The sequence below is a fragment of the Cavia porcellus genome, unplaced genomic scaffold (genome assembly GCF_034190915.1).
Source record: "Cavia porcellus strain 051 isolate PalLab524CR breed Dunkin Hartley unplaced genomic scaffold, mCavPor4.1 scaffold_27, whole genome shotgun sequence".
NCBI lineage: Eukaryota > Metazoa > Chordata > Mammalia > Rodentia > Caviidae > Cavia > Cavia porcellus.
The window spans coordinates 31,322,972-31,349,737 of NW_026947510.1; the positions used below are offsets into that span (position 1 = coordinate 31,322,972).

Below are 26,766 nucleotides of genomic sequence, written 5' to 3' on the forward strand. Positions count from 1 at the left end.
GAGACCTATAAAAAACTGTCTTAAATAAAAACTGGTCATCTTAGACAGCAAAGAGGAAGCTGAGGAAGAATAGAGCAAAGGGCAGGGAAGAGAAGAATGACAGAATGAGTTTGGGAAAAATTGCTTAAAGGACAGGAGGAGGGAGATGGGGCAGAGACAGAGAGAGATAGACATAGACACAGAGAGACGAAAAAATGTTAGAAACAACATTTGAGGACTGTCCAGGGAGGTTAAAATACTGCTGTCTGTGAGTCTTACCTGAGCAGATGACCTCAACACCTCCACCATGCTTGCAGCTGACTCCAGTACAGGGCACTCTGGGGCACAACCAGAGCTCAGGTTCCTGCCCTTCACACTGGAACTTTTCATTATACATCTGTTCGTTGGCATTTCTGGACAAGTTCCCCAGGATAGACACAACTTTGCCACATCCCAACTCAGCACAGATGACCTGGGCAGTGGGGAATGTGAAGTTCACATCAGATACTGGAATCCAAGTTCCTCCAGAATTCACTTCCACTTGCCCTGAGCATAGTCCATAATTTCCACCCAGACGCACAAATCCTGTGAGAGATAAAAACACAGTGAGGGAGGAGGATTTAGGTCAGCAGTATGAGCACCTTCCTGGCAGGAATGAGGTCATGATTTTTAACCCCTGTATAAAAAAAAAACAAACAAAAAAACCCAAACCATAGTGGGTGTCCACGATCTAGGCTTAGGACCTGTTAATGCTAAATTCCATTGCTAAAGCTTTTCTTTTTTCAGGTTTGGGCCATATGGCAAATCCATTGAAACTTGATGTTAAAGTTAGCATCACATGAAAAAATGTTTGAAGATGAATTCAGGAAAACATCAGTTCAAAATTTCCCTTTCGGTAAGGGGAATACCAAAATTCTGATCCTTTGATACCTTTGCCATCCAAAGCACATCTATTGATCTACCATTGGTCTGTACACCTGCCTATAAACTTTTTCTTCCTAAGGTCTGTATTTTTCCAGTGAATTTGACCTCAATTAAGGAAAAGAATATGCTTAGCTTTCATTATTTCATCAATAGACTATTTCTGGATAATAATGTCAATAATTAAATGTTGTCAAAGAATGAAATATTTTCATAATTTATTTAAATCTTGTGATTGACATTTTCTTCCTATTTAGACATGAGAAGGAGGCTCACATTTAAAATGATAAAAATGCAAAAACCATGCTTGGACTCTAAAATATCTAAGGTGTTTACATTGTTTCTCATACAAATAACAGGACAAATAATGAGGAGCTGGATCATAAGTGATTAAATCCTTGAGCCTTCATCATTTTTGCTGTTAGTATATAAGAAGTAGCTTGCCACTAATGAGTAGAATTTACAGAGACTAGGAGACATCGAGGGAAGATACTTAGGAATAAATTTCAAAAATGGATTCAGAAATTGAGGGAGTTGTCTGACTACAAACATGAATAGTTAAATAATAGACAAAAATAATAAATAACTAGAGCAGGAATTGTCTTTCTCAAAAGAAAAGTGTTCAATGATCTGTTCTCCAATAAGCCAGCCATACGGGATGAACAGCAAATGTATTAGTCTATTTTTTTAGGACAGCACATTTTTACATTCTAGTTGGACATGCTCCTATTTCTGATGGTTAACAAGTAAATTGAAGTCTAGGTTCTAAAGTGACTTCATAAACTCATTTAAATTGTATAGTTGGAAGCCTTGTATTGACTTTAGAAAAAGGTAGTAACTTCAACATTATGATCTAATAATCTTTATATATATAATGATAGGAATAGAAAATTGGTTAATATTACTTTTGAAGTAAAAACACACCTACAGAAGATTTTACACTCCTATATTTTGATGATCATGAGACTTGCAACCGTGAGTTGAAACTTCACTACTGACATTGGCAGACAGGGGCAGGAATGGTAATCACCACGGTCCCCATTCCCAGGCAGAGAACAGTTCTGAACGACTGTTTATGGATGCAGCCATGGCTTCCTTAGCTGCTCTGGTTTTCACTGAGGTCCATCTGCACATTAGGTGTCATGACAACACCACCAAGGGTCACCAACCATGCATGATTTGATTTCAGTTTCACCACTGTTTTTCATATTTTCATTACATATTGTGATTTTCTAGTTCCCAAGAATATTTGTGGATTGAATTCAGATATAATAACATTTTCTTTTTTTTTCTTTTCATTCTATTCATTTGTTTATTATTTGAAAAACTGTAAATGCCTTTACCATGGACATTTGGTACAGATGCATATCACATTTTCTTCCCTCTCATTTCATCTTTCCAATCTTCTCTTTCCCTTCTCCATCCATCCCAGGTCCCTTTCCTGATTACAAAAGGTCTAATTTCCTTATGTCCTATAATAACCCTTTATTTATTTCTTTATTTTAAAGAGGAAAACCAATGCAAACATAGACAAATAATTTCAAAACATGATAATAGAAAGTTAACAATGGATAAGATATTGCATATTGATTTTTTCTTTTTTCATACTGGTAACTGAATCATAGCCTTCATATTGAGCCACATTCCCATTGTATATTTTGGTTGTTTATTTAAAGAGAGGATCTTGCCAAGTTTCCCAAGCTGCTCAAATTTGAGAACCCACTGGGATATTCAATTACTGCAATAGATTGTGAACCTCTATATTAACACAAACTTAGATACTATTTTTTCACTAACTCTTCAGTTGAATATTCAGATGTCCAATGAATGAATAAAACAGAATGAAACGTCACATATTTGCTTCATTTGCATCTATCTATTTCTCTATCTTAGCCTTGGGACATATTCTCGGTTAACTCTGCAGTATTTTCATCAAATGGTGCCTAGAATTCTAAAGTTGTACCTGAAACATGAATGAATTAACAATCTTGCCTTTTCAGTTGTACTTTTCTGAGTCATTTTCCCATCAGTCATCCTGACTTTCAGAAATAATAAGTATAAACTATATATATCTTGTGCAAATGGTCACAACTAACACAATGGAATCAACGATGTTGTTGACAAGGCTCTGTATGATGGATCATTGACTTTTGTCATAAGACAATACTTGACAAAGAATTTTTCATTATATGGGCTCTGTTCCTCTATTTTTGTTAATTTCCTATACAATCCCATAGCTCTTGTTATTTCCTTTAATATAAAGTTAAAGATTCTGATACCTGTCCTTTCACAGAATGGATATTGTGAGATATGATTTCCTGAACTCTCCTCCACTTTCTCTCCCAATCTCTCAGGGGAAAATACTGGACTTACACTGATAGCTTCCATCTAGTTCTTTGTCATTTCAAAAGAAATTGGTCCTCCTGACCTGATGTGAACTTTTTTCCTCTCTTCTTCTGCTTCTTGCTTTCCTTCTTCTCCTCTCTGTCTCTTAGTATAAAATCAAATAAATACTTTTAACTAAATTCCACAGAACTCCAATGGAGTCACATAGTATAAAATCAAATAACTACTTAGTATAAAATCAAATAACTACTTTTAACTAAATTCCACAAAACTCCAATGGAGTCACATAGCATAATTTAAACGCAACAAAATTCTAAGTATTGGAATCTCTGAGAAATAAGTTCATATGTTCACATCATAAATGAGAAGATAAAAATACAATGTTATTTCAGAGAAGAAGCAACCAAGCCCACAGAACAAGAACAAGAAGGAAACATCTTTCCTCTGGTGGTATAAGGATCTTGGAGATTTGCAACTAAAAAACTGTAGGTTTCTGATGTGAGTTTGGCACATATGAACAAAAGGCTTCTTGGCATATACCCTTCAAGTGGCAGAAATACACAGGGTTTCCAGGAACTATATGAAAGGAACATTTCTTTAAAAAAAAATTGATGTACTACGTTTTTGAATTGTCTGGTCAAAAACAAAACAAAACAAAACAAAACAAACAAACAAACAAAAAAAACAAAAAAACAAAACAAAACAATCAAACAAACAAAAAACACTCTCTCTTTTCTCTTTACTTCCCAGAACTCTTTCTTTCTGTCTTATTACTGTAATATTTCAATATCTTTTCATTGTTGGATCTTTCAGGGAGAACATTAAAGATTCATGTGTGTTCCTGAAGACCAAAGTTACCTGTACTCTTGTGCTACAGTTACTGTTGAAAGCCAAGTGGACATAGTGAATTTATCATTGAAGCACAGCAAGAAGAAATCATAATGATCCCTGGAGGCCCAGAAATTTGCCAAGACAATGGAAGTTTTGAAAATAGTGAGAGGGAGGGAAAGAGAGTGCTTCAGAGGAGGAACATCTGAGTTTTCTGCACAGCATTTATATTGGTGTAAGATAAAAGTGTATGAACGTTATATTGAAAATTACTTTCCATAGTGCCTTCTTCATAATACAGACATCCTTTCATATTTTATAGTGCACTAAGAACTTCAGTAGGTGCTGAGGATGTAGCTCACATAAAACACTGATCATGTTTTTTGTGTAAAGCTTTAAATTTTGTGGGGAGAAAAACAAACGGATCCTCCTAAAACATAAAATCCCAAATGCGTCTCTCCTATACTGTGAAGCAATTAGAAATAAGCTACTGTTGATCTTGGGAAAAATGTAGAGAAGTGGCATCTTTACAGATACCTTTACTCTTCATGTATATGTGAAGGCGCCAGTTTACCCAGAATTGTGTAATTAACATATACTAAGATTCTGTCACAAGGCAGAGTCCATCTGTACACGTTCTTTTGGAGGAAAAATGTACAGAGAAACATTTTTCATATTGATGGAGGAAGATTTTATGAAGAGTGTTTCATTCACAGATCTTTGACCACTTTAACTAATGTCTGAACACAAAAAAGAGACCTGGATATTTTCAGAAATCCATAAATTCCCCTGTACTGATTTACACCTGTTGTTATAGCTGTAAAACTTGTCAGTATAAAAAGTAATTCCTATGGTATGATAGAAACATGAAATGCAACTAGGTAATGTATAGGCTCCTTCTTAGCCCTTTCTCCAACAATCTGATTGTGGCAAAGGGAGTGTGCATGGAAATTTGCAGAGATGAATTATAGCTTACTTACAGAAAAAAAATAAAGGTTGATTTTAATTGGAAAGATACTAGAATAAACTATTTTCCAGTTAATAGCACTGATGGAGGAAAGAATGGGTCTTAATGACAGTGAAGATGGTGAAGCCTAGCATCATCAGCTATGCAAGTATTTACTCTTTATGGGTAGACCTCTCAGTCATGTAGATCCCACCCATCTCTGATGACCAAGTTCAGACATATATATTCCTGGCACACTTCACCTTACTCCCAACCCCGGTGGATTAATTACAGACTATACCTGAGCAGAAGACTCCTGCAGCTGGCCATCGAGTGCAGTTGTGCTGGTACCAGCTCCAGGAGGGGCACCGCCACACATGGGTCTCTTTTCCTGTGCAGTCCGGGTTATTCAGGTGAATGGACTCTGGTCTGGACCCAAAGTAACCAACAAGTGTAGCAGAGACAGCTGCGCCACAGTCAATCTGTCTGCACACCACGTGAGCTTCACTCATACTCCAGCTGTCATCACAGATGGTGGCCCATGAGCCCTGGTAAAGAATCTCCACTCTTCCCATACAGCGATGGCCCCCCTCTGCCAGATGGAGCTGTGGGGCCTCTGAGGAGAGAGCATCATGACAACAGTCACATTTATAAAGGAAATCAGGTTTATTTCTTTTCTTTTGGGGGCACTTAACCAAACAGTGGGTGCAGTCCACATTCAGTCTTCAGAGGCTGCTGGATGAGACAAACAATCACTGATCTAGTCCCACAAGTAGTATGGATATACTTAGAAATAAAAATGACCACAGAGGACTAGTATGACTTTAAAATAAGAAATGAAACTAAACTGAATATAAGCTGGTGAACAGTCTCAAGTAAAATTTCCAGAGTTAAAGTTTCACTTGTAGAGTTCTGTTAATGATGGGAGAAAAATACCAGAATCCCTATCTGTGGTGGACTGATACAGTTGATGATCAACTTGTAGAACCCAGCTGAATTGAATCAGCCTGATGCTGGCATGGAAGACTCATCTGAGGATTGTTGCCAATGATATAAAAGGAGAATGGGAGAGAAAGAAGTAATGTTGATTCTCTTGGTGCTGTAGGTTCTCCTAGAGAAATTTGACAAGCTAGCTTTCCTGATATGAACTTAGCTGTCCTCATTGTTGGAGGAGCTTAGGACTTTGTTGTCAGTGAAAATGTCTGCAATTCACTTTGGGGGAGCTCTGATCCTTACTTTAAGCATCACTTCCTGGCTCTGGAGGGGAAGATGATGTGTTGCTTCCTGGCACCAGTGCAGATCCCTCACGCTGCTGGTATGGGTCTTTCATCCAACTAATGCACACTTTCTCACTTCCACAACTGACACTAGGGCATTCACAGTACAGATCCATGAAACAGACTTGCATGAGACATGTCATGGGCTCCAGTTAGGCTCATGGGGAGCATTGTCATGGGCTCTAGGTCTTCAGCTGGATATACAGAGGACATTGCCATGGGATCCAGGCTCCTAGTTGGATTCTTTGGGTTTTTAGTCTGTGGACAGATCTCCTGCACTATTTGATATTTGACTCTTTAGGTGACTATTATAAAATAACTCTATAAATTATGTGTCCTGTATTAGATTATTTTCCTTGAAAATCCTGACTATATCACTGTCCTAAGTAGAGAAGAGTGTCTTTCAATCAAAGAGGTCTTTAGAAATAGTACAATGGACTAGCACCTGAATCAATTGCTTTAAACCCACACACAATAAAACCACACAGAAGTTTGGAGGATTCGAGGAGAGACTTGAAATTTAGAAACTTGGAACAGCTTATTAGAAGCTTATCAGAACAATTCGAGTTGTTCTTGTTGGTACACTCATTCAGAGCTGGAAAGTTAACTGATGATGAGACGACCCATGCTTTATCCAAGGACATTTATAATACTAGTCTAGGTTACCTCTGGATATCTGCTTTACACATATATTTCTCTTCTGGGAGTAGATCCACCAATCACAGATAATAAACAATGTCAAAAGTTATTAAAACTGTTCATATTTTATGAGAAATCATAGAATTTTTTTTTAATTCCTCAAACATATCTACTGCCTGCTTGGATTTTCTGTGAGAATTTGTTATTACTCAAGATTTGGAGTTTCTGATTCTTTTGATGCTAAGTTATATGTTTGATATTCTATATTAGAATAGAGGTAGATTAGATTTCTGATGTGGGCACACTTAAGCATGAAATCTGCATATAATCATTTTATTGTTAGTCTGATTTTCACGGATGGCTGTGTATTGAGGACTGAACCATGCTCCTTTGACACTTTGAAAATCCCCAGTGATTTTTATTTTTAATTTTACTTTGAAACAGAGTTTCACTAAATTGCTAAATTTTACAGGCTAAGCTCTAATGAGATCTTCCAGCCTCAGTCTCCCAGATTGATGAGATTTGTCACTTTGCTCTGAATAGTCTCTTGTTCTCATACATGATCAAAGTGATTCAAAGAAAGTTTAAAGTATGCCAATCCATGTGATTCATACAAATGGTGAAGTGGAGAATAAAATCTCTATCTTCTCTTACAATGAAGAATAAAGGAGTTGAAAGCAGTTCACAATGCTCCTACGAGCTACAACTAAAGGGCTGTGTATATAGCTCAGTGGCACAAGGAGACATTGAACTGCCCATCTTACTCTTCCGCTAGAATCAGGCTTTTTAACATGCAAAGAACAATTATCTGTTTGGAGTGGAAAAAGAAAGTAGATACCAAGCTATGGCAAGGATCCCATTGCCTGGTCACTTCCAGTGACACTACCCAGAATAATTCACTAGTGCCTGACCATACTGAGATTAAGGCAACCAGATCTAGCTCACCCTAGGGAGAGGTTTTGGAGATGGACCACTCTTTCTAGGTAATATTCTTGTTATTACTGAACAACATAGCACTTGTGGATTTGAGATAGTGCAGACCTTGGACTGTGTTTTAGTGCTTAGACTGTAACAATATACTGCAAGTGGCTTCAAAGCAAACTTAGACTTAAAGCAGCACCATCAGTGATACAGAACTATCCACAATCCCAAAGAAAATTCTCAGTACAATTATGTATGGGAAATACAGGAGCAAACAAAACCAGGTGAGATGGTGGATAAGGGGGGATGAGTGTGATTGATGTAATCTATGTAATTTTATAGAGATATCATAGAAATATATACAATTGATGCAGATTGACAAGTTTTCAATCCAGAGTACTAAGACTTTAATAAATAGTTCCTCCTTTAATGGGTGCTTGAAGTCACATTTTGCAACCTTCCCCATCTTACAGGGAAAAACAGACCTCACTTACTGTTACCTGAAAGTGACAAATAGTGACTAGCATAAACAAATTCTTGGGCTGGAAATTTGAAACAGCTCTTTTAAGAAATCTCAGTGGGTCTTATAAACACAGAGGCATGATATAGTACCATAATGTTAAATGTGTACAGAGAGATGGCAGCAGATAATAAAGTCCCTCCCCCAAATTATTGGGCTTAAAGAAAGACTAAATGAAATCAAAAACCATTAGAGACTTCTGGAAAATTCTAGAAGTGTAAGCAGTAACAAACCATCCTCTCCAATATTTGAAATACAGACACCTGATACTAACAACTTGGGGAATAAAAAAGGAAGCTGTTCTTTGGTACTCAGGGATTGGAAAAATTGAGCCTACAGACAAACTGAAGAGTCACACAACTCAGAAAGAGAAAAGAACAATCTGTATTTATCCTCAGCTCCCAACTTACATTGTTTATGAGAAAGGAAGCCTTATTTGATAGAGAAAGTGAAAGTAGAAGTCTCCAGAGGCATTCAGAGAGAAACACAGCAGTGATATGGCCAAGTGGATGCTCTTTGCTACAGAAACTGGTGACTCCAGTGCAAGCACACATTATATCTCCCTGGAGAAAGTGGTGGGATGTCATTATAGGAAGGGATTGACTGAACCTGGATTCAGACCAATCTCAGGTTGACCTCAAATTAGGCCTCCTATGCTTCAACAGTGATGGCATGAGGTTAGCCATGGGAGATACCTGTTGTCACGAAACTGTGGGTAGGCTGGTGAGAGAACCCAGAAAGGTTTAAGATAAATTACTCAGGCCACACCCAAATGGTCACAAACCAGTCTTAGCCTGCATATCTGTGGATTTGAAAGTCTCGTAATTTGTCCCCTCACTCTAAAGCCTATTTTCTGGTGACTATATCCAACATGAGTCTGGCCTCATCTGACATTTTTTTACCTTTGGGTGAACAGGGACACTCTTGAGTTGGACATTGCCCCCAAACTGTAGACCTTGGAAGAAAATTGCACATTTGAAATCACAGGGAATTTTTTTTTTCTTTTTCTTTTTCTTTTTGATTTTGTTACTTTCCTCATTTGGTTGTTTGATTGGTTCATTTTTCTTCCTTTCTTATTTTCTTTCTCTCTCTTTTTTTTTTTGGTGTGAGTGTGGTTTATGTGTGTACTTGTGTTTGTGAATTTTTTAATTTTTTGTCTCTTCTTTCTTTCCCTCCCGTCCTCTCTACTATCCCCTGGGGATTGGAAAGTTTTCTTTTGTCTGTCTTCCTAACTTCTTGTGTTTTTCTTTTCCTGTTTCCTTTGTGATATTTCTCTCTTTACTTGTTTTTTTTTTTATTTTTACTCTCAGTGTAGCTTCTTTCTTTTTCTTCTTGTTTTTCTTCTATCTTCTATTTCTTGCAAATTTTTTGTTACCTTTATGTTATCCTATAAACATTCTCATATTCACCAATTAGGTCTTTGTTTCAGTTTTCCCTACTCCTCTCCTGTCATAAAGTTTAAGGTTACAAAGTTTTCATCCTTCACTCCCCCTTTCAAACCTCTATACATTTAGTACTACTACCATAATATAGATTTGTGAATCTTTTAACAGTTTGCTAGTATTGTAAAATCACAGTTGAATTCTTTTCTATCATTATCATGTACATAGAGATTGTAGTTAGTGTATATTAAATGTAAATCAAAATCTGGGTTGACTTAATATTTACATAAGGACTGCTGATTTCTTATGTACAATTAAAAGTGGTACAAAAGCAATTCATGTAGTATTTTAATATCTAATTGATTTTGGGTGAGAGTACTGTAGCTGATTCATTTGATATTAACAGACTTGCATAATTGCTGCCATTTTACTGTCAGCCAACACATAGATCACATTTGTGACCATGAGAATTCTACAGTATATTCTAGAAGAATTTAATTACATGGCTAATCTAACTGAATCTGTCCAGCTCAAGTTAATCAAATGTAGTCAGTTCTTAGGGCTGTGGCAAAGATTATAGATAACCTCACATACATTATTTCACTGAAAAATACCAAAGACATCTTTCTATATAAGAAGCAAAGTCCTTAGAGTATAACCATTCGCAAACCTCATCACAAATCCAAACAAAACAATAGAAAGGAAAGAAGAAAAGACAACAAAGTCTCTTTCAAAGTCCCAATCCAGGTGGCACCAAGCAACAGAATATCATGAACTACAAAGCCAGTTTGAGAGAATAGCAGAGGGGATTAGAAAATTTCTCAAAAATCAACTCAGCTGGATTAGAGGGGATATAACTGAACAGATAGTGGAAGTCATAAGCCAAAAAGTTCAGAATGCTTTCAAAGACATAAATAAAAATTGCTTGAGTTAAACACAAAAGATATCAAATATAAATTAGCAGTTCATCAAAGAATTAGACTCTTTTTAAAGTTTTTAATCACAAATCTCAGATAATAAGTATTAAGTATTGTACTGAATAAATGGCCAGCAGAACTAACCAGTGTGAACACAGAATTTTAGCACTAGAAAATAATAATGCCTTCAAAGAAGTACTTAAACACATCTAAAAAGACAAGATGATATCAAAAATGACTCCAATATTTTTCTTCAAGAAAAATAAGTTGGAATATTTGGGACAACTGAAAAATCAGAAAATAAAACAAATGGCAATAAAAATTTTCCAAAATTAATGGCTTCTAGTCTGGAAACTGGGTGCTGCCAGGCAAGGCTGAGGAAGGCCAGCTGGAGGGCAAGGAGATGTTGTGCAAGGCAGTGGTGTGCCCAACTCTGTCAAATGACACTAGATAGAGCCTGAGGCAATGGTATAGGTCATATCCTTTGAAGAAGGGACTATCTGAGTGCTGGTGGTTGGGATTTGAAGTTCTTTCTCTCTCTTTGGAGGTCTGAATGGATGAGGAGGTGTTGTCAAGGCAATGCACCTTCCCTTCTCCTTCTCATGGACTCCGTGGACTCTGGTCCTTTCTCACTGTCTGATTGAGTGTAATTCAAGGCTGTCCACCATCGCTTCTCCTTTTCTGCTTCATCAGGGCAGTGAAGTTTAGAAGGGCTGTATGGACCATGACAGTGGAAAAACCTCAGTTTATTTGAAGACTGTGAACCAGAAGAGCCAACTGACTCATCTATGGAAGACAAATGTTTTAAGCTATCAGTGATTGCATACTGTCTCTTGATTCTTAGAAGTCAACACAACAGAGCAGCTATCATCTCAGGGCTGGTCCAACACTGTTAAGATTGAATGCTAAGCAGAAAATTATCTAAATGAACCCTTTTGAAAGAAAGAGCTTCCTCAGAACTGTGATCTTAAGATTACTCTGGTTGCTCAGGAATTAATGAAAAAATGATATATCAGTTTGCAATTCAGTACATCTCAAAAAGTGGTAAGATTCAAGGCAATAGAACAGTTCAATTGGAACAAAACTCATATGTGAAAGTATTTAGAAGAATTAAGCAGAAAACTCCCTTCAGGAAGGTCTCTAGACCTCACTGTGAATGGAATGAGAGAATTAAATACTCAACAAGGAAACAGAGTGTGAGATGTGTCTAAGAAGAAAGCCAGCATAAAATCTGGACAGTCACTAATATGTGATCCTTCTCAAAATTCAGTGGGGCTGGAGATTTAGCTCAGTGGCATAAGCACCTGCCTTGCACACAGGCGGTCACAAGTTCGATCCCTGGTACAGATAAAAAATTTTTAAAAAATCAAAAATTCAATGACTGGGAGACCACGCAGAAAGGAGATGATTATGTGGAAAGAAATTCTGAGTTTGCAGATGGTTTGCTTTCAAAATCTTTGGAAGATACTCAGTGTGAAGCACTGAACATAGATAACACAGATAAAACAGGCATAATTTATTGCACACCTCAATAAAAATTATTGTTCCACTTAGAAGTCTCTACCAGCATGGAGACCTGCAAATTTTAAAAGCAAATCTCAAAATTTCAGTGATAATTACTCATATAAAGATAGTAAAGAAACTTGTGCAGTACTGAAATATCAACTTAGTGAGAAAGAGCTCCAGCAGTGCTCATAGAATACAAGAAAACTCAGTCTACTTGAAACCTCTTGATTATAATTTCCACCAGTTCCTGTTACCTCCATACGCTAAGTCTACAGATATGGTTACTCAAAGGATAACAAATGATTGTCTTCGATACGAATTTTCAAATCCTATTGAAAAGTTTCAAGTTTTCTTTAGTAGTCAATAGAATGAAACATGAGAAAACAAGTAATTTTAAAGTAATTTTAAACAAGTAATTTTAAAATTTAAAAGTATTTTTTTAGTAAAATAAAATTCTAGCCATTCAGTTGAACCATATTATAATAGAATATGACATTGATAGTTTATAAAGATGTTTATAAGAACAAATCACATTTTTAACAAGCGGCTATCTCCTGTGTAAAAAGAGTTAGTATATACAGTATTATTACACTTCAGTAGGTTCTATGAAATACAGTGTGCTCTCAAGTGCATCTACCAGTAATAGAAATGAAAACCTCAAAGTTTATGCATGATGAAATTTAATATTTATCAATTAGTAGTTGATTTAGCTGGAACTTTGAATTATACGGTTTATGTTTCTTTTTAATCACACACATAATTAACTCATTATTAAAGAATCTTTTAATATAAGATGTAATACTAAGAACAAAAAGAAATTTAAATGTAATTATTAAGATAATTTAACTTTGTTTTCCTTTGAAAAATATGATAATGTATAAAGTTAGAAAAGAAAATTGGAATGAAAGAGAGCATGTTTTAAAATGTGCACATAAAAAGTTCAAGAATCAAAATTTTGGTTTATATGTTCTCGTTGGTTGATGTTATCACTACTTCAAATTTTCAGAATTGTGACACATTCCTACTATTGACTAAGTTTAATATATTTAGTGCTGTGACATTTTCAAACATTTTTAGTTTATCAATATAAATTACAAATTTCATTTTGATGGAAAATACATTATCATTTTACTGATAAATGATTTCCAGTTTGTTCAAGGCCTTAAATAGATTTGCAGATGTTTAACACTGAAGCTGTTTTGAACTTTCAGTGATGTAAACTCTTTCTAATTGGGTAGTGAGAAGCTGGGCAATGCATTTTAACTTTCCCTAGACTCATAAGGGAGGCCAGTAAGTTTTATATAGCAGTTTTAAAATATGGGTTAGAGGATTCATGTTGAATTTAGGGTGTATGCAGTTTTAGTGGTAAAATGTTATAAAGCACGTGACTCCATACAAAGAATGGTAGTTTGCTATTCAGAATTCTCCAAGTGATCCATTTTCTCTGTTAAAATTTAGGTTCTGGTCATTTTACTAAGCCAGTTCTTCTATGTTCAATAGTAATTCTTACAGTTGAAACTAAAAAGTAAGTGTACCTTTAAAATATTTGTATTTCTACACTTGTGTTTGTATATATTTAATGATCATGTTATGTACATGTAGTAGTGAAAAACTTTTCAACTATTAAATTTAAAAACTTCTTCCATGTAGTTAAAGAAATTAAACAGTGAGATAACACACAATGACACTGTTATGTGATCTCTGAGATCTATCGTAAAGTTTAATCTGTTTAAAGTAAATCTGTGTACTAGGGTTTGCATCCTTTTCCTCATAACACCCTCTCAAAAATATAGAAAATATGTTACAAAAAAGCAGACTTCCGTGTCATCTTCATTTAAAAAAAAATTAAATCACATTTCGTGAGGGCTAGAACGTGGATTATTTTATATATTTTCCCTTACCCCATTTAAAAACAAAGTTAATGTTTCAAAATAATTTTATTTACCTCTTCACACAAAATTTTACTTGCAAAACTTTGGCGGCTTGAATTCCTTGCTCAATATTTAGATTCCATTGAGCTTTTTATTCTTTACATTATACTTGCATTAATAAATTTTTTGAGAAGTATACAGTACAGGCAAATTTACAGAACTTTTATATCATTTAAATGATGACTTGAGCAAAAAATTTACAGGACTAGTAAATCAGGGGTCACTTTGCTGTTGAATTCACAGTGGTCAGTAACTTTATAGGAAATATAATTTGCACCAGTTTAATATTTTTATTATTAATTTTGGCCTGATATAGTAAATTAAAAATATTGATTGTTTATAAGTAATGATTAATCCATGGCTTTTGAAATAAATAAAATGTTTCTATTATTGAGTTAACTTTTAGATTACACAGACTAAGAAAGGCAGGAAATTTCATAAGCACCTTGTCTCCTGTGGGCCTGTTAAGATATTCTTTATGTTAAATTTTGAAATTTAACTTACTGTTAAACTGTCAATTTTCTGAAAAATCCAGGAGACATTTACTGAAGGTAAAATCAACTTTATAACATATTTTTTGAATATTCCTTAAGCATTTTATATTTAAAAATAGCAGGAAAAAATAGAACAGTACCTCTGTTGTTAGAACACTCCTGTTCAGCAAAGTTGTTGAAAACTATTCCTGGTAGCTAATAGCAATTTTACATTGTATTGTGTACTAACTTTAGTGAGACTGATTTTTAGTTGTTTATAGTACACATACTTGTATTTTTTTTTAAATTGTAGTGTTCTCATTGCCTTAGTAATTTAGTAAAACACTGTGGCTGCTTTAATTTTGACAGATTTTGTTATTATAAACTGATTATTAGGTCATTGCTTATATTTATGCATAAATAAATTGCATTGTAATCCATGTTATTTATTACAATATTTTCTAATAAACTCATGTATCTTCTTGTGTTGTAAATGTACTGTAATTCTGTCTCTACTTTGTGTTTTTCAATATCTAAATGTGACTGCATGAGTTTAATTGGCTAGTGTGTTTTTAGTTTGTAATTTGTGGTAAAACTCTTCAATGCTTTTGCACTTAAATTTACAATATTGTTGGTGTGTGATTGACTTACTCATTCAGCAAAGAGATAAACAAGAAAAGCAAAGGAAAAGGTAATGGCAGAAAACTTCTAAAATATAACCAAGAAAGTGAAAATTTGACATTTGAAAACCGAAATAGAATGATCAAAAGAAAACTGCTCCATGTCACATAAGGGACAAAATCTTAAAAGCTGTTGGAGAAAGGCCTCGATAGCAGATTAAACTAAACCTATCTGATTTTCCTCACACTTCTTAATATAAAGCTTTTAGGGCAGGAAGACCTGAAATGAAATATTTTAAACTCTAAAATAAAACAACTTCCAAATCTCACTTACGTATCCTGCAATTTTTTCTTTCTAAAAATACAGAGACATGTTATTTCCATGACAAGGAGCACCACAAGAAATGTATAGCCATCAAACCAACATTTCTAAAAGTTTTAAGGATATCCTAGAAAGAGATAAGTATGCCGCCAATCCCACCAAGTCCAAAAGAACTAATGCATCAGTTAACCCAGATTCATGAACAAATGGAACAGAAAGAAGATGTATAAATGACTCCAGTCTCAGTCACTTTATTTTCTGCAAATGGTCCAAAGCCTTTCACTAGAGGAAATACAATGTCTTTGAAAAATGGTGCTTGGAAAACTGGTAAGATATGTCAAAAATTGAACTATAACAACATCTCTTGCCATGCCCTAAACTAAAATTAAAATGGATCAAAAATCTAGACATATGAACAGAAATATTTAATATGTGGGAAGAAAAAAAAATAATGTATTTGAAAGTATAGGTGTAGATAAAGACTTCCGGCGCAGAAGTGCAGTGTCACAGAGAATCATATCAAAAATAAAAATGTCAGTTAGATCCGTTGTAACAGCAAGTGTGTTTAGAGGTGTTAAATAGCTGACTATATTAATGTTTTTGGATCATTGAACACAGCTGTTTACAGTCTCTCTGTTTGAATGTCCACTTTGTATTCTTTGATACTGTGATTTGAGCAACTATTTCTAAGATGATAATATGTAATCTATTAACAGGTGATTTCTTACTGTTTTTTTTTTTGTAGTTCTGTATTACGTGTACCCTTATACCGCTTTGTTTTGTTTTGTGTTTTTCTCTTTTTCCTTTTAAATAAAATTTAAAAAAATAAAAATGTCATAATATCAAATTAAAAAGCTTCTGCATAGCAAAGGAAGCGACAAAAAATGGAAGAGACAATCTATAAAATGGAAAAATTTACCAGCTACTTGAGATAAAGGATTAATATCTAGACCACATAAAGAACAAAAAAAGAGAAATTCCCCAATATAAAGATTCAATCAAAATATGAGCATCTGAAATGAATAGAGATTTCTCAGAAAAAGAAATACAAATGTTCAATAAATACATAAAGAAACATGCAACATTGCTGGCCTTTTGAAAAACTGAAATTAAAACAACACTGAAATTTGATCTTAATACAGACAGAATGGCTGTCATCAATAAATTAGCCAGTAACATATTCTGGAGAGGATGTTGGGAAAAGGATATTTTTTACATTGTTGGTGAACAAGTATATTGATATAAATACTGTGGAAATCAGTGTGGATGTTTCATAAAACACTGAAAATAAAAATTTCATTTGGCTCAGCTATTCCATTCCAAGTAGCTTTTCAAAAGAGGAAAAGACAACATACCCTAGTGATGTGTGCATATTCATGCTTATAGGAGCATTATTTAAAATTGATAAATCTTGGAAAATGTCTAAATGTCTATCAATAGATGAATGAATAAATAAAATGTGTGTTGTAGTCAGCGGTTATGTGGAGGACAACTAGAATCAGAACATTGAGTTTATAATATTATTTTTATAATGGTCACTGGGAGTTAACACAAGAACATGTAGGAAATCTATCTGCAACACCAAAGACATAGAATATTTAGTCAGGGGCCTAATTCCCACTGCAATGTCTCATGTGAGTTCAGATGAAAACCCAGAGCTCATGACAATGCCTCTCACGAGTCCAACTGGAAGTCCAGAACCCACAAGAAGGACTTATACCTGTCTCTTTTATGTATTGGTGCCAGGAAGGTCCAAAGGTCAGTGGTGAAAGCCAGAAAGCCTATGCCAGTGGGGTGAAGGAGCTGTGCTGGTGGGACGAGGGTTCTATGTTGGACCTGAGAAGTCACACTCACAACAAAGCTCAGGGCTGTCTTTGAAAGCACCACAGCCATCCTCAATGACATGGAGGCCCCGAGGTCCTCCAATGACAAGCACAGTCAGGTACATTCCAGGAAGCCACCATGATGAGTTTATCCTGGAGACCAAACAGCACATGTCTTTCCCTCCGGAGCCAGGAAGCAATGCTCTATGTGAGGGCCAGAGCTTCTCCAGGAGAAACAACGGCACAAACAGCAACTCATAGGAGAACCCACAATGCCTCAACACAACAACGCAGTAACACCTTCCTTCTCTTTTTATCTTTCTATTTGTGCTGACTCCTCAGGTGGAGCATCTACACTCTGTGCCATGCTGATGTAATCCAGTCGGTGTTATATTGACCACCAGTTCTTAGTCCATAACAATGTGGTATTCATACACTATGTAATACTATTCTCTAAAGGTGAATAAATGAGTAATTTGTAGGAAATCACTAGAGATAATAGTGTAAGTAATTAAATCAGATGCACAAATTTAAATATCACATGGCTTGTTTTATATGAAACATTCAATATATAAATAAAATGTAAAATAAAAAAGATAATAGGAAGCAGAGTTGGAGAAAAACATTATTAAAGTTAAGCACTATGCATCTGAAAGTGCCTATAGATATAGCATAACTGTTGTTGTGTCTCATATATTTTTGACCTATTATTTTGCTTCTTAATCTGTATGTGTGGTAAATAACTTTATATGGACTTAAAGAAAGATAGTTGAAATTGATACTGGCAAAATAAAAGTGAGTCAGGGGGAGAGAAAAATGCCTTGAGATGTGTTATATGCGTGTACTGATTCTGTAAAATGAGTATAATCACTATGTACTGCAAGCATGTACTATTAAAACTGTAAAATTATTAAGATGTATACATAAAACACATCAAACAAGAAAAAAAATAATGATACCAAAAACATGATATCAAAACTATAGTTGGAGGAGAAACGTGAATGAAGAAAACTTATGGTAAATTAGGCACAGCAGTAAAAGTGCAAAAATTCTAGTTATTCAAGTTCAAGATAAATTTGACAAAGTTGAAGACCCTCAATTTTACTCGAAGAGTTAACATAAAGCTCCAAACATAGGGAAAGGTTTATAATGACTTTCTTTTTACAGATATAAAAATCAAATTTAAAGCACACCCATTAAATTATAAGAAAACCCCATTCACCTCAAGAAAGAAAGAGGAAAGAAAAATTTCAAGTCAGCAAGAGAAAAGAATATGAAATTGGACAAATGATATCTCAGTTCACTTACTGGTGGACCTCTGAAAAGAAATCTTATAAGCAAGAAAAGAGTGAGATTTAGACAATATTAAAAGAAAAATATAACAACTCTCAACCAAGAATATTGCATCTTTCAAAGCAATCTGTTAAAATGAAGAGACAGATATCCTAAGATAAAAAGTCATAAAATATATGAACCAGAGCCTCCCAAAAGAAATTACTAAAGGAAGTTATTCAAATTAAAAGAAAGATATCATAATTTATAAGAACAAAATATTAGAATTTATAAAGCTTTTGGGAAATTTTGATTATGTGTATGGAATTCAAAATTCTCATTTAACATTATAAGTATAGCATATATATATATATATATATATATATATATATATATATTATTCAAAGTAAAAAAAAAACAAAATAAGGGTACAAGTAATACAGAATTTCAAAAAGATGAACAATACAAAATCACTCCTTAATAGATTACATATTGTCGTCTTAGAAATAGTTGCTCAAGTTACAAAATTAAAGCATACAAAGTGGACATTCAAATAGTGAGACTGCAATCGGTTCTGTTAAATGGTGCAACAAAAGCTCAGTAATATGATTATGTTATACACTTAAATATATATGGTTATATCCTTTAGAGCACTTTCTTTGCTTCTCTTTTTTATAATAACAATTACACATTTTGGGTTTTATTACTCCCACAGTTCTTATTACTTTTTTTGAAAAGAATAAAACCAAATGTGGCATAACCAAACAGAGTCAGCCAAATCAAAAGGATGGACATAATACATGATGTAAAAACAGAACACAAGGTCACCACCAATGGTTACCATAATGCCTCTATCTTAAAAAGAATTGCCTATATCATCAGGTATAATAAAATTGAACAAAACAGTACAGAACAAAACCAATAAAACTTAAACATTGAAGACCTTGCAAGACTTCAAAAGAAGATAATACTCAAACCAGAATGGGCATCACAGTGATTCTTATTGCCTTCAAAGTAGTTGCCTATAACCTCAAACTTGATACTATCAAGCAAAACAAAATAGAGTAAAATCAGTCAAAACAAGATGGTGAGAGCAATACAGGGCTTCAAATCAAGTTAATAGGAAATCAAAGTAGTTACTGTAATATATCCTGCTATTTTATTTATTTACTTTTTCCCTTAATTAAAAAATAAAATAAAAAATAATTTAAAAAAGAGATTGAGATAAAAGAGGACACAGAAATACAACAGCACAGGTCAGAACATAATAATTTAAGCTACATAGTGTTTCACCACAAGATATCCCAACATAACAGTAGTTACCATAGTGTCTCTTTCCTTGAAATATTTAAGTATAACTTCATACACTATAGCATCAAACATATCAAGACAGTGTAAAACCATTCAAGAGAATGAAAGTATTACACAGTATTTAGAAACAACTAACAGAAAATGAACAATGGTTTCTATATTATCTCATTGTCTATAAAAGTTTTTGTTTGTACTATCACATATAATAAAATCCAGTAACACACATGTTAAGACCGACGGAGACAGAAGAACAAAAGCTTGATGGGACTTCAAAAAAAGATGATATTAAATCAGCATTAGCTATTATGTTGTCTTGTCTTCTTAAAAATAGCTGTACTTTAGCTCAGTGGCATAAGCGCTTGCCTCGCAAGTACAAGAGTGTGAGTTCGATCCCCAGAGTCACAAAAAAAGTATAAAATATATTTTTACACTGAACACTAAAAACTAAAGCAAAAATAATAATTTTATAAATATATTAATATATTAACAAAATATAAATGTAAAAAGACATAAAATGCAAAATATGGGGAATAATGAAGTACAAGTGCATAGGTTTCTACATCTTTTTTCTGTGTCTATTTATGGTTATCTTAATTTCTTTTCTTTTAAAATAGTTTGTTGTAATTGAATCACAACTTTTTTAGCCCTCACAGTAACTGCCTAGGGAAAATCTATAAAATATAAAGGAAAAATAATTAAGGGATGAAAACATAATATATTAAATCAGTGAATCAAAATGGAAATCCATAGGACCGGAAAGAATGAAACTACAATAAAGCTAGAAAAAAAATCTCAGAATGGCTTGAAAGAATTGATGTATTCAATTCAAAAATGTCAAAGATTACCTGTACTGAAGTTAACAAATGGAAAATTTTAAAAAGCCACAGTTATATTATTCATACAAGAAGATAACTTTGCTTCTAAGAATACACATAGAATACCAGTGAAGCGATGGATTAATATTGTCCTTCTGAGTAAAGTCAAAAAGCAAAAAAAAAAAAAAAAAAAAAAAAAAAAAAAAAAATCCAGATCTAGCAATGTGTGATATTTGACTCTTTCCCAGATTCAGAATGACCATGAAAGGTGGATGTTTTGAATGTAATGAAAAATACCACAGCAGCCAGGACAGTACAACTGAAGGCACTCATGAAAGAGGATTTCCAAACTGCTCAGAAGTGCAATGAAATCAGTGCATTAAAAAAGTTAGGGAATTATTTTGAGAAAAATTAGGGTACAGGGCTCTTCTCTGTAATTTTTGAAAATCTTAACATTCACTATGTGTTTCAATCATATCACATATAAGCAATGGAATCCTTTTCAGGACTAAATATTACATGCAATCCTCTCATATGTAGCAATGTGGATGGACATAGACGTAGTTGTTAACTGAAATAAACTAGCTATAGAAAAATAAGTACTATGTGTACTCATTACAAATGTGAAATATAAAATTTAATCAAGGAAGTGGAAAGACTAATGGTCACTAAAAGCTGGAAAGTATAGTGGGTAGGGAATGCTTAAGAAAGTTTCAGTGGATACTGAGCTGTTTCTAGAAAAGAAATGGGAGTTCTGTTGTTCTAGTGAACTTGAGAATAATATGGATAATTGCAATGTACTATGTTGTTCCAAAATCTATAGGAAAGAGTTTTCAAACCTTTCAACATAAAAGAATGATAAGTATTTGAGAATAATGTTATGTTTAACCTGAATTAGATATTACAAAATATATACGCATGAAAATATTACAGGATATTCCATAAATATGTACACATTTTATATTTTAATATATTTGTTAAATAGTATCTCAGTATATGTATTTTAAAAATTAAAAAAAAATTAAAAATTGAATTCATAAAGTAAAACCTCAGTGCAAAATCAAATCATGTAACTAAGTAAAGATATCATATGAATTATAATTTTGTTAATATTACAAGAATGAGTACATTAGAGTTTATTTTACTATATCAATGTAATGATATTGTCAAAAGAAAGGCAATTATAAATTGATAAAATAACTACAAAACAACATTTCTCATTAATAGAAATGAATCTCTGACAACTCACAAAATAATAAATAAAATAACATACCATGAAAAATTGTAATTTATTGCATCAATCTAAAAATGGTTGCAATCTAATTGTAAAACTAATGGAATATAATTAATGATAATAGTAGGTATGAAGTATGAATATATTTGAATGTCTAAAATGCATCATGAGGACAATAGGTAACAAAATAATGCTATACATGGGACTGGTAATAATTAAAAGGATTTGTCATTTCTTGCCATGAAAACAAATAATCAAAAATAATTAAGTGAGTTGATGGGTGTGTTGGTTTGCCTCACTGTGATAAATTATATGCACCCCATAATATTGTGTTACTAAGTGTATACAGCAGAATTTATCTAAAACTAATTTTATTTATTTCATTGCAAGACACTTTTCCACAGTTTTTCTGCATCACAATTTTTGTCCATTCATTCACCTTCTAAAAAACAGTTGAGCTGTTTCCAGGTTTTGTTATTATAACTAAAACCATTAATGACATTCATGTCTAAATCTCTGAGCATATAATTGTAATTGTTTCTGTCATACTGAAATTTTTGCATAATATTGTCAGTACATATTTTATTTCTTTTAGAAAGTCTGAAATTTCCAAAATTAATAGCACAGTCTTACATTATGACCAGAATTGAATAAAATTTACAGTTACTTTACGTTTTTCATCAGTTGACATTATCTTTTCAGCACTTATCATGACTCTAAACTTTTCTTTCCTACAGTCACTAATGTTTGTATGTTTAAAATAGAAATAATCAAGGGGGAAGAAGGTACAATATAAACTAAGAAAAATCTATGTGTGCACACAAAAATGGTGAACTCTTCTACTTGCTTTCTTTTAAAATGTTATGCGTTCTTATAGCAGTCACAGTGTCTACAAATACTTCTGCCTAATCTGATCTATGATAAAATTTTATTTTAATGTATATTTTGTCCTTTGTTATATCATGGACAACTCAAAATTATTGACACATAATTTCAGTAATTATGTGAATAATACATTAATGAGAGATCCAATAAAAAATAATGGTTTTAGAACTCCAACAAACTGAGATTACAGATTTTAGGCAAATCTGTTAGGCAAAAACTATAGAGCTATATGTGAATTATTTTAAAAAGAGAATAAGGTTAAGTAACTCATAAAACTACAACACATTATGAGAATTACACAGTCAAATTTTTTAAAAAAAGATAAGTAGAACTTAATTAAAAGAGTAATTATTAAAATAAACATTTGTGAATTAAGTATAGAGTAGATGGAAATTTAAAAAAAAGAGTAACCAAACCAGATTAGGTCAAAACATTATGAATAAAAAGCAGAGGAAAGTAATTATTAAAAATCAGAGGTAAAAAATATAAAAATAACTAAGTGGATAAGTAACTGGTGAAGAGGAAAATGAAAACGAGACACAAACAGAGAGAAGAATTTGGGAGTGATTTCATTTGAAATTACAATAATATAGTAACTGCTAAGTATGTTGAGGACATAAATTACATAAATAATGAAATAAAGCCTTTATAATTTAGTCCAATAATAAATAATAATAGGCAACTACAAAATTGGATAACAATAAATAATATAGATATGTCAAGAACAAATATACTTTGTAAGAAAAATATTAAATACTAAAGCAACAAAAATCTGCAAATTTAGGAATAAATTTAAACCAGCAAAACAAACAAAAACATAAAACCTGGACAATCTATAGCAATAGAAAACAAAACAAACTTCAAAATGTTATTATAATAGAAAGAAGAAGATACACAAAGATTGAAAATATAGTAATTTCTTAACATATAAATCTATGTATAAGAAAGATTAAAATGATTTTAAAAGTATAAAATGCAAACAAAATTTTATAAAGAAAGATGGGTTAAAGGGATGAGATGGAATTGGGAAGAGAAAGAGCTATGAAAATATACCTAATATACCTGTATGTATACAAATTCAAATAAATTTGATTGCTATGTACAGTAACATGTACTAATAAACTTAATTTAAAATTAAAATAAAAAGATTCAAAATATATAATTAAGTGAATAAACCCAAAATGAAGCAATGGATTTAGCTCAGTGGCTTAAGTGCTTGCCTTGTAAGTACAAAGTGCTGAGGTCTATCCCCAGTGCTAAAAAAGAAATTAACATAACATGGTGATACACATCTTAATAACTGATAGATCAAGGAGACAAAAATAACAAACTTAAAAAAAACATTACTTATATTGTTAACATGCTATTGTTCCTATATATGAACATTAATGTTTGGATTTCTATAATGAAGATACTATACATTAATAAAATTTGACTAAATAAATGCCAACTAATCAATGAGATACTGCTCATATTGCTGGGTTAATTATATCTCATACAAATATAAAGGTAGATCAAAATTCCCTCAAATTTGAAATTATAAGTTGAAAACTGATGTACATACAATGTTTTGAGAGTCTAAAAGGAAATAATATAGAAAAATAGATCAAAATGGAAATTAATTTTATACAATGAAATGCTGATAAAGCTGTACATAGATATTTATACATATAGTTTTACAAATAAAAAATTGTTCAGTAAAGGGTACTTTAAATTAATCCAGAAAAGTAAAGAAATACTTCCAGCAAGAGTAGATGGAAGAAAAAAAAAAAAAAAAAAAAAAAAAAAAGAAAATGTAGGTTAAGGAAAATATAGTAGAAAATAAGTTTCAAAGTGATTCTTTGAAAATAATAATTTCAAAAACTGTAAAATGTTTGAAAAAAAATTTTTGGTTCCAAGATGGGGCGATTTAGATAATTTTGATGACAGATGTGACAGAAATAGCAGAATTGAGGAGACTATAACAATTTGGCCTAAGCTGTGTTCAGAGGAAGTCTTGGGTGGGAGGAATGAAAGTAATGGGATAAAAATGAAGATTTTTTTGGACTAGATAAGGTGAGATGTGTATTTTTTGAGTGGAGTAGACAACTAGACAAAATTATATAAGTTGGAAGTTATAGGAAGAGATATAGATTAGAATTGATTAAAATTGACCCACAAGACCATTGTGAAATGGCATAATGAATGAATTAGAGGTCTCTAAATACATTAATTAGAGACAATTTCAAAGACATTTTATTAGGGCAATGTACATGTTCATAGGAAATTTGCCAGTATTCTGATTGAAAACATAGACAAGAATTGGAATAAAATGTGTTAAAATTTAATAATAAAGTAAATATTACTAACCATACAAATGAAAGAATATATTCTTGTTTGTTAGTGATGTAAGATGAATGTAAAATAATGATTAAGAATTTATGATCTAATTGAATGTGCAAATATGTGTGTGTGTAATTGTGTGTGTGAATGTATGTGTATATGTTTGTTTCTAGGAACTGAGAAAAGATTTCAAATAAAGCACAGATTTAGTGTGCAAAAGAAATATAAAATGAGCTAGTACACTTCAATTTTTCTGTAGAGGCTCTGGTAGAAAGAGTTACACTCAGGAAATATTTAATGCCCCTTGAGTCCATAATCCTGATTTTGTTATTTCATAATTCAGTGGGACAAACTCAATGAACAACCTAAGTTAATAAATGAATATGTGCTTTGATGATATGCTTCCACAAAAACTGTTCTTTCTGAGGAAAGCTATGTTTGCTATGATATAATTTCTTCTTAGCCTGATAAAATATTGAGTGCTTACATTGCTGGAAAGACAAGCACATAATCAGAATACTAACTTTTGGATTCATTTTAAGAGTCCACCTCTATCTTTGTGGGTCACCAAGCCTTGGAAAAATCAATAATAATTTACACATGATCAGAATTAAAGGTACTGTGACATTTCTTCTTATTTTCAGTATAATTCTCCTAACTTCAAAAAATGTATATAGTAATGAACTTAGATATTGCAAGATGAATAATAAGAAATGAGGATCAGAGGTTCTTGTTCTTAGAAAGGGTTGAATTTCTAAATGAAAGACAGAGATTTCTGCTTGAAGGGATTTGAAATAGAGAAGAAAAATGGACAGAGTGTAGAAAGAGAAATGGTGAGAATTAGAAACATCCAGCGGCAGCCCCCTCCCTCAGTGAGACCAGCTAACACTTCAGATATGTGATTAAGTTATTCTCACTTAAGAAGCTTGAATACTAGTACAACAGTGTCCTCGTTGTCACCATGATTTTCACAATCAAATCCAGTGCCAAATTTGGGAGTTATTTTCATGACTAGCTGCCTCAGCCAGTCTTAATTCTGCACATTCATTTAACAACGAAGCTCTCCGTCATCTTCCCCCCTTTTTTGGAAAAAAGTAATGGAGACAATTGTAATATCAGATTGGAGACTCACTTCGTCTTCCAGCCAGTGAGCATTATAGGGAAGCTGGGAAACGATCAAAGATTTCCTGTGCTTTCAGGTATAATTGGGGAAACTTAAAACAGTTTCTGGGAACTCTAAGAATCAATGTTGTATCTTTGCAACATCTCACTCCTGATCTTAAGAAAACCAAACCATTAGAGTTGAAAAATCAGCATAAAATATCACTAAGGATCATATCAAGTCCAAATAAGTTAATCAACAGAGAGGCTTCTTTAAGATCCTGCATCAAAATCCCAGATCCTCAGATCTAATTGTGTATCCCTCAAGTTTTAGGGAATGAGGCAAGGCTTACCTTGAGCACCCACTGAGACACAGAGGATGAGAGAAGCAATTCCCTGGAGAAAGCAGTACCCAAGCACAGTCATGGCTACCCTGGTTCTTATGCCTGCAGAATGCAGCCTCAGCTTCTTCAGA

At 33.1% G+C, this 26,766-nt stretch overlaps 2 protein-coding genes and 1 pseudogene across 2 annotated transcripts in view; 1 reads left to right on the forward strand and 2 right to left on the reverse strand.

Annotated features, from left to right (window-relative positions):
* LOC106025033 (antigen WC1.1-like) overlaps positions 1-677 on the reverse strand; it is a 36,778-nt gene extending 36,101 nt beyond the window's left edge. The window contains exon 1 of the mRNA XM_063238128.1: positions 259-677. Coding sequence (XP_063094198.1) covers positions 259-376 — 118 coding nt within the window. The 5' untranslated portion in view covers positions 377-677. The remainder of the gene's footprint in view (positions 1-258) is intronic.
* A 4,627-nt stretch (positions 678-5,304) lies between these two features.
* On the reverse strand, positions 5,305-26,766 carry LOC134473566 (scavenger receptor cysteine-rich type 1 protein M130-like). The gene is made up of 2 exons (XM_063238277.1): positions 26,645-26,766; positions 5,305-5,636 (listed from the first exon to the last, which is right to left on the reverse strand). Exons 1-2 carry the CDS (start codon positions 26,715-26,717, stop codon positions 5,305-5,307), a joined length of 405 nt encoding a protein of 134 aa, XP_063094347.1. The 5' UTR covers positions 26,718-26,766.
* LOC100724658 (ligand-dependent nuclear receptor corepressor-like protein) lies at positions 9,062-12,161 on the forward strand (annotated as a pseudogene).

Coding starts and splice junctions, on each gene's coding strand:
- LOC134473566 (XM_063238277.1), bottom strand. CDS start 26,717: ATGACTGTGCTTGGGTACTGCTTTCTCCAGGGAATTGCTTCTCTCATC. Junction 5,637..26,644: donor TGTCTCAGTGGGTGCTCAAG/GTAAGCCTTGCC, acceptor CTCTCTCCTCAG/AGGCCCCACAGCTCCATCTG.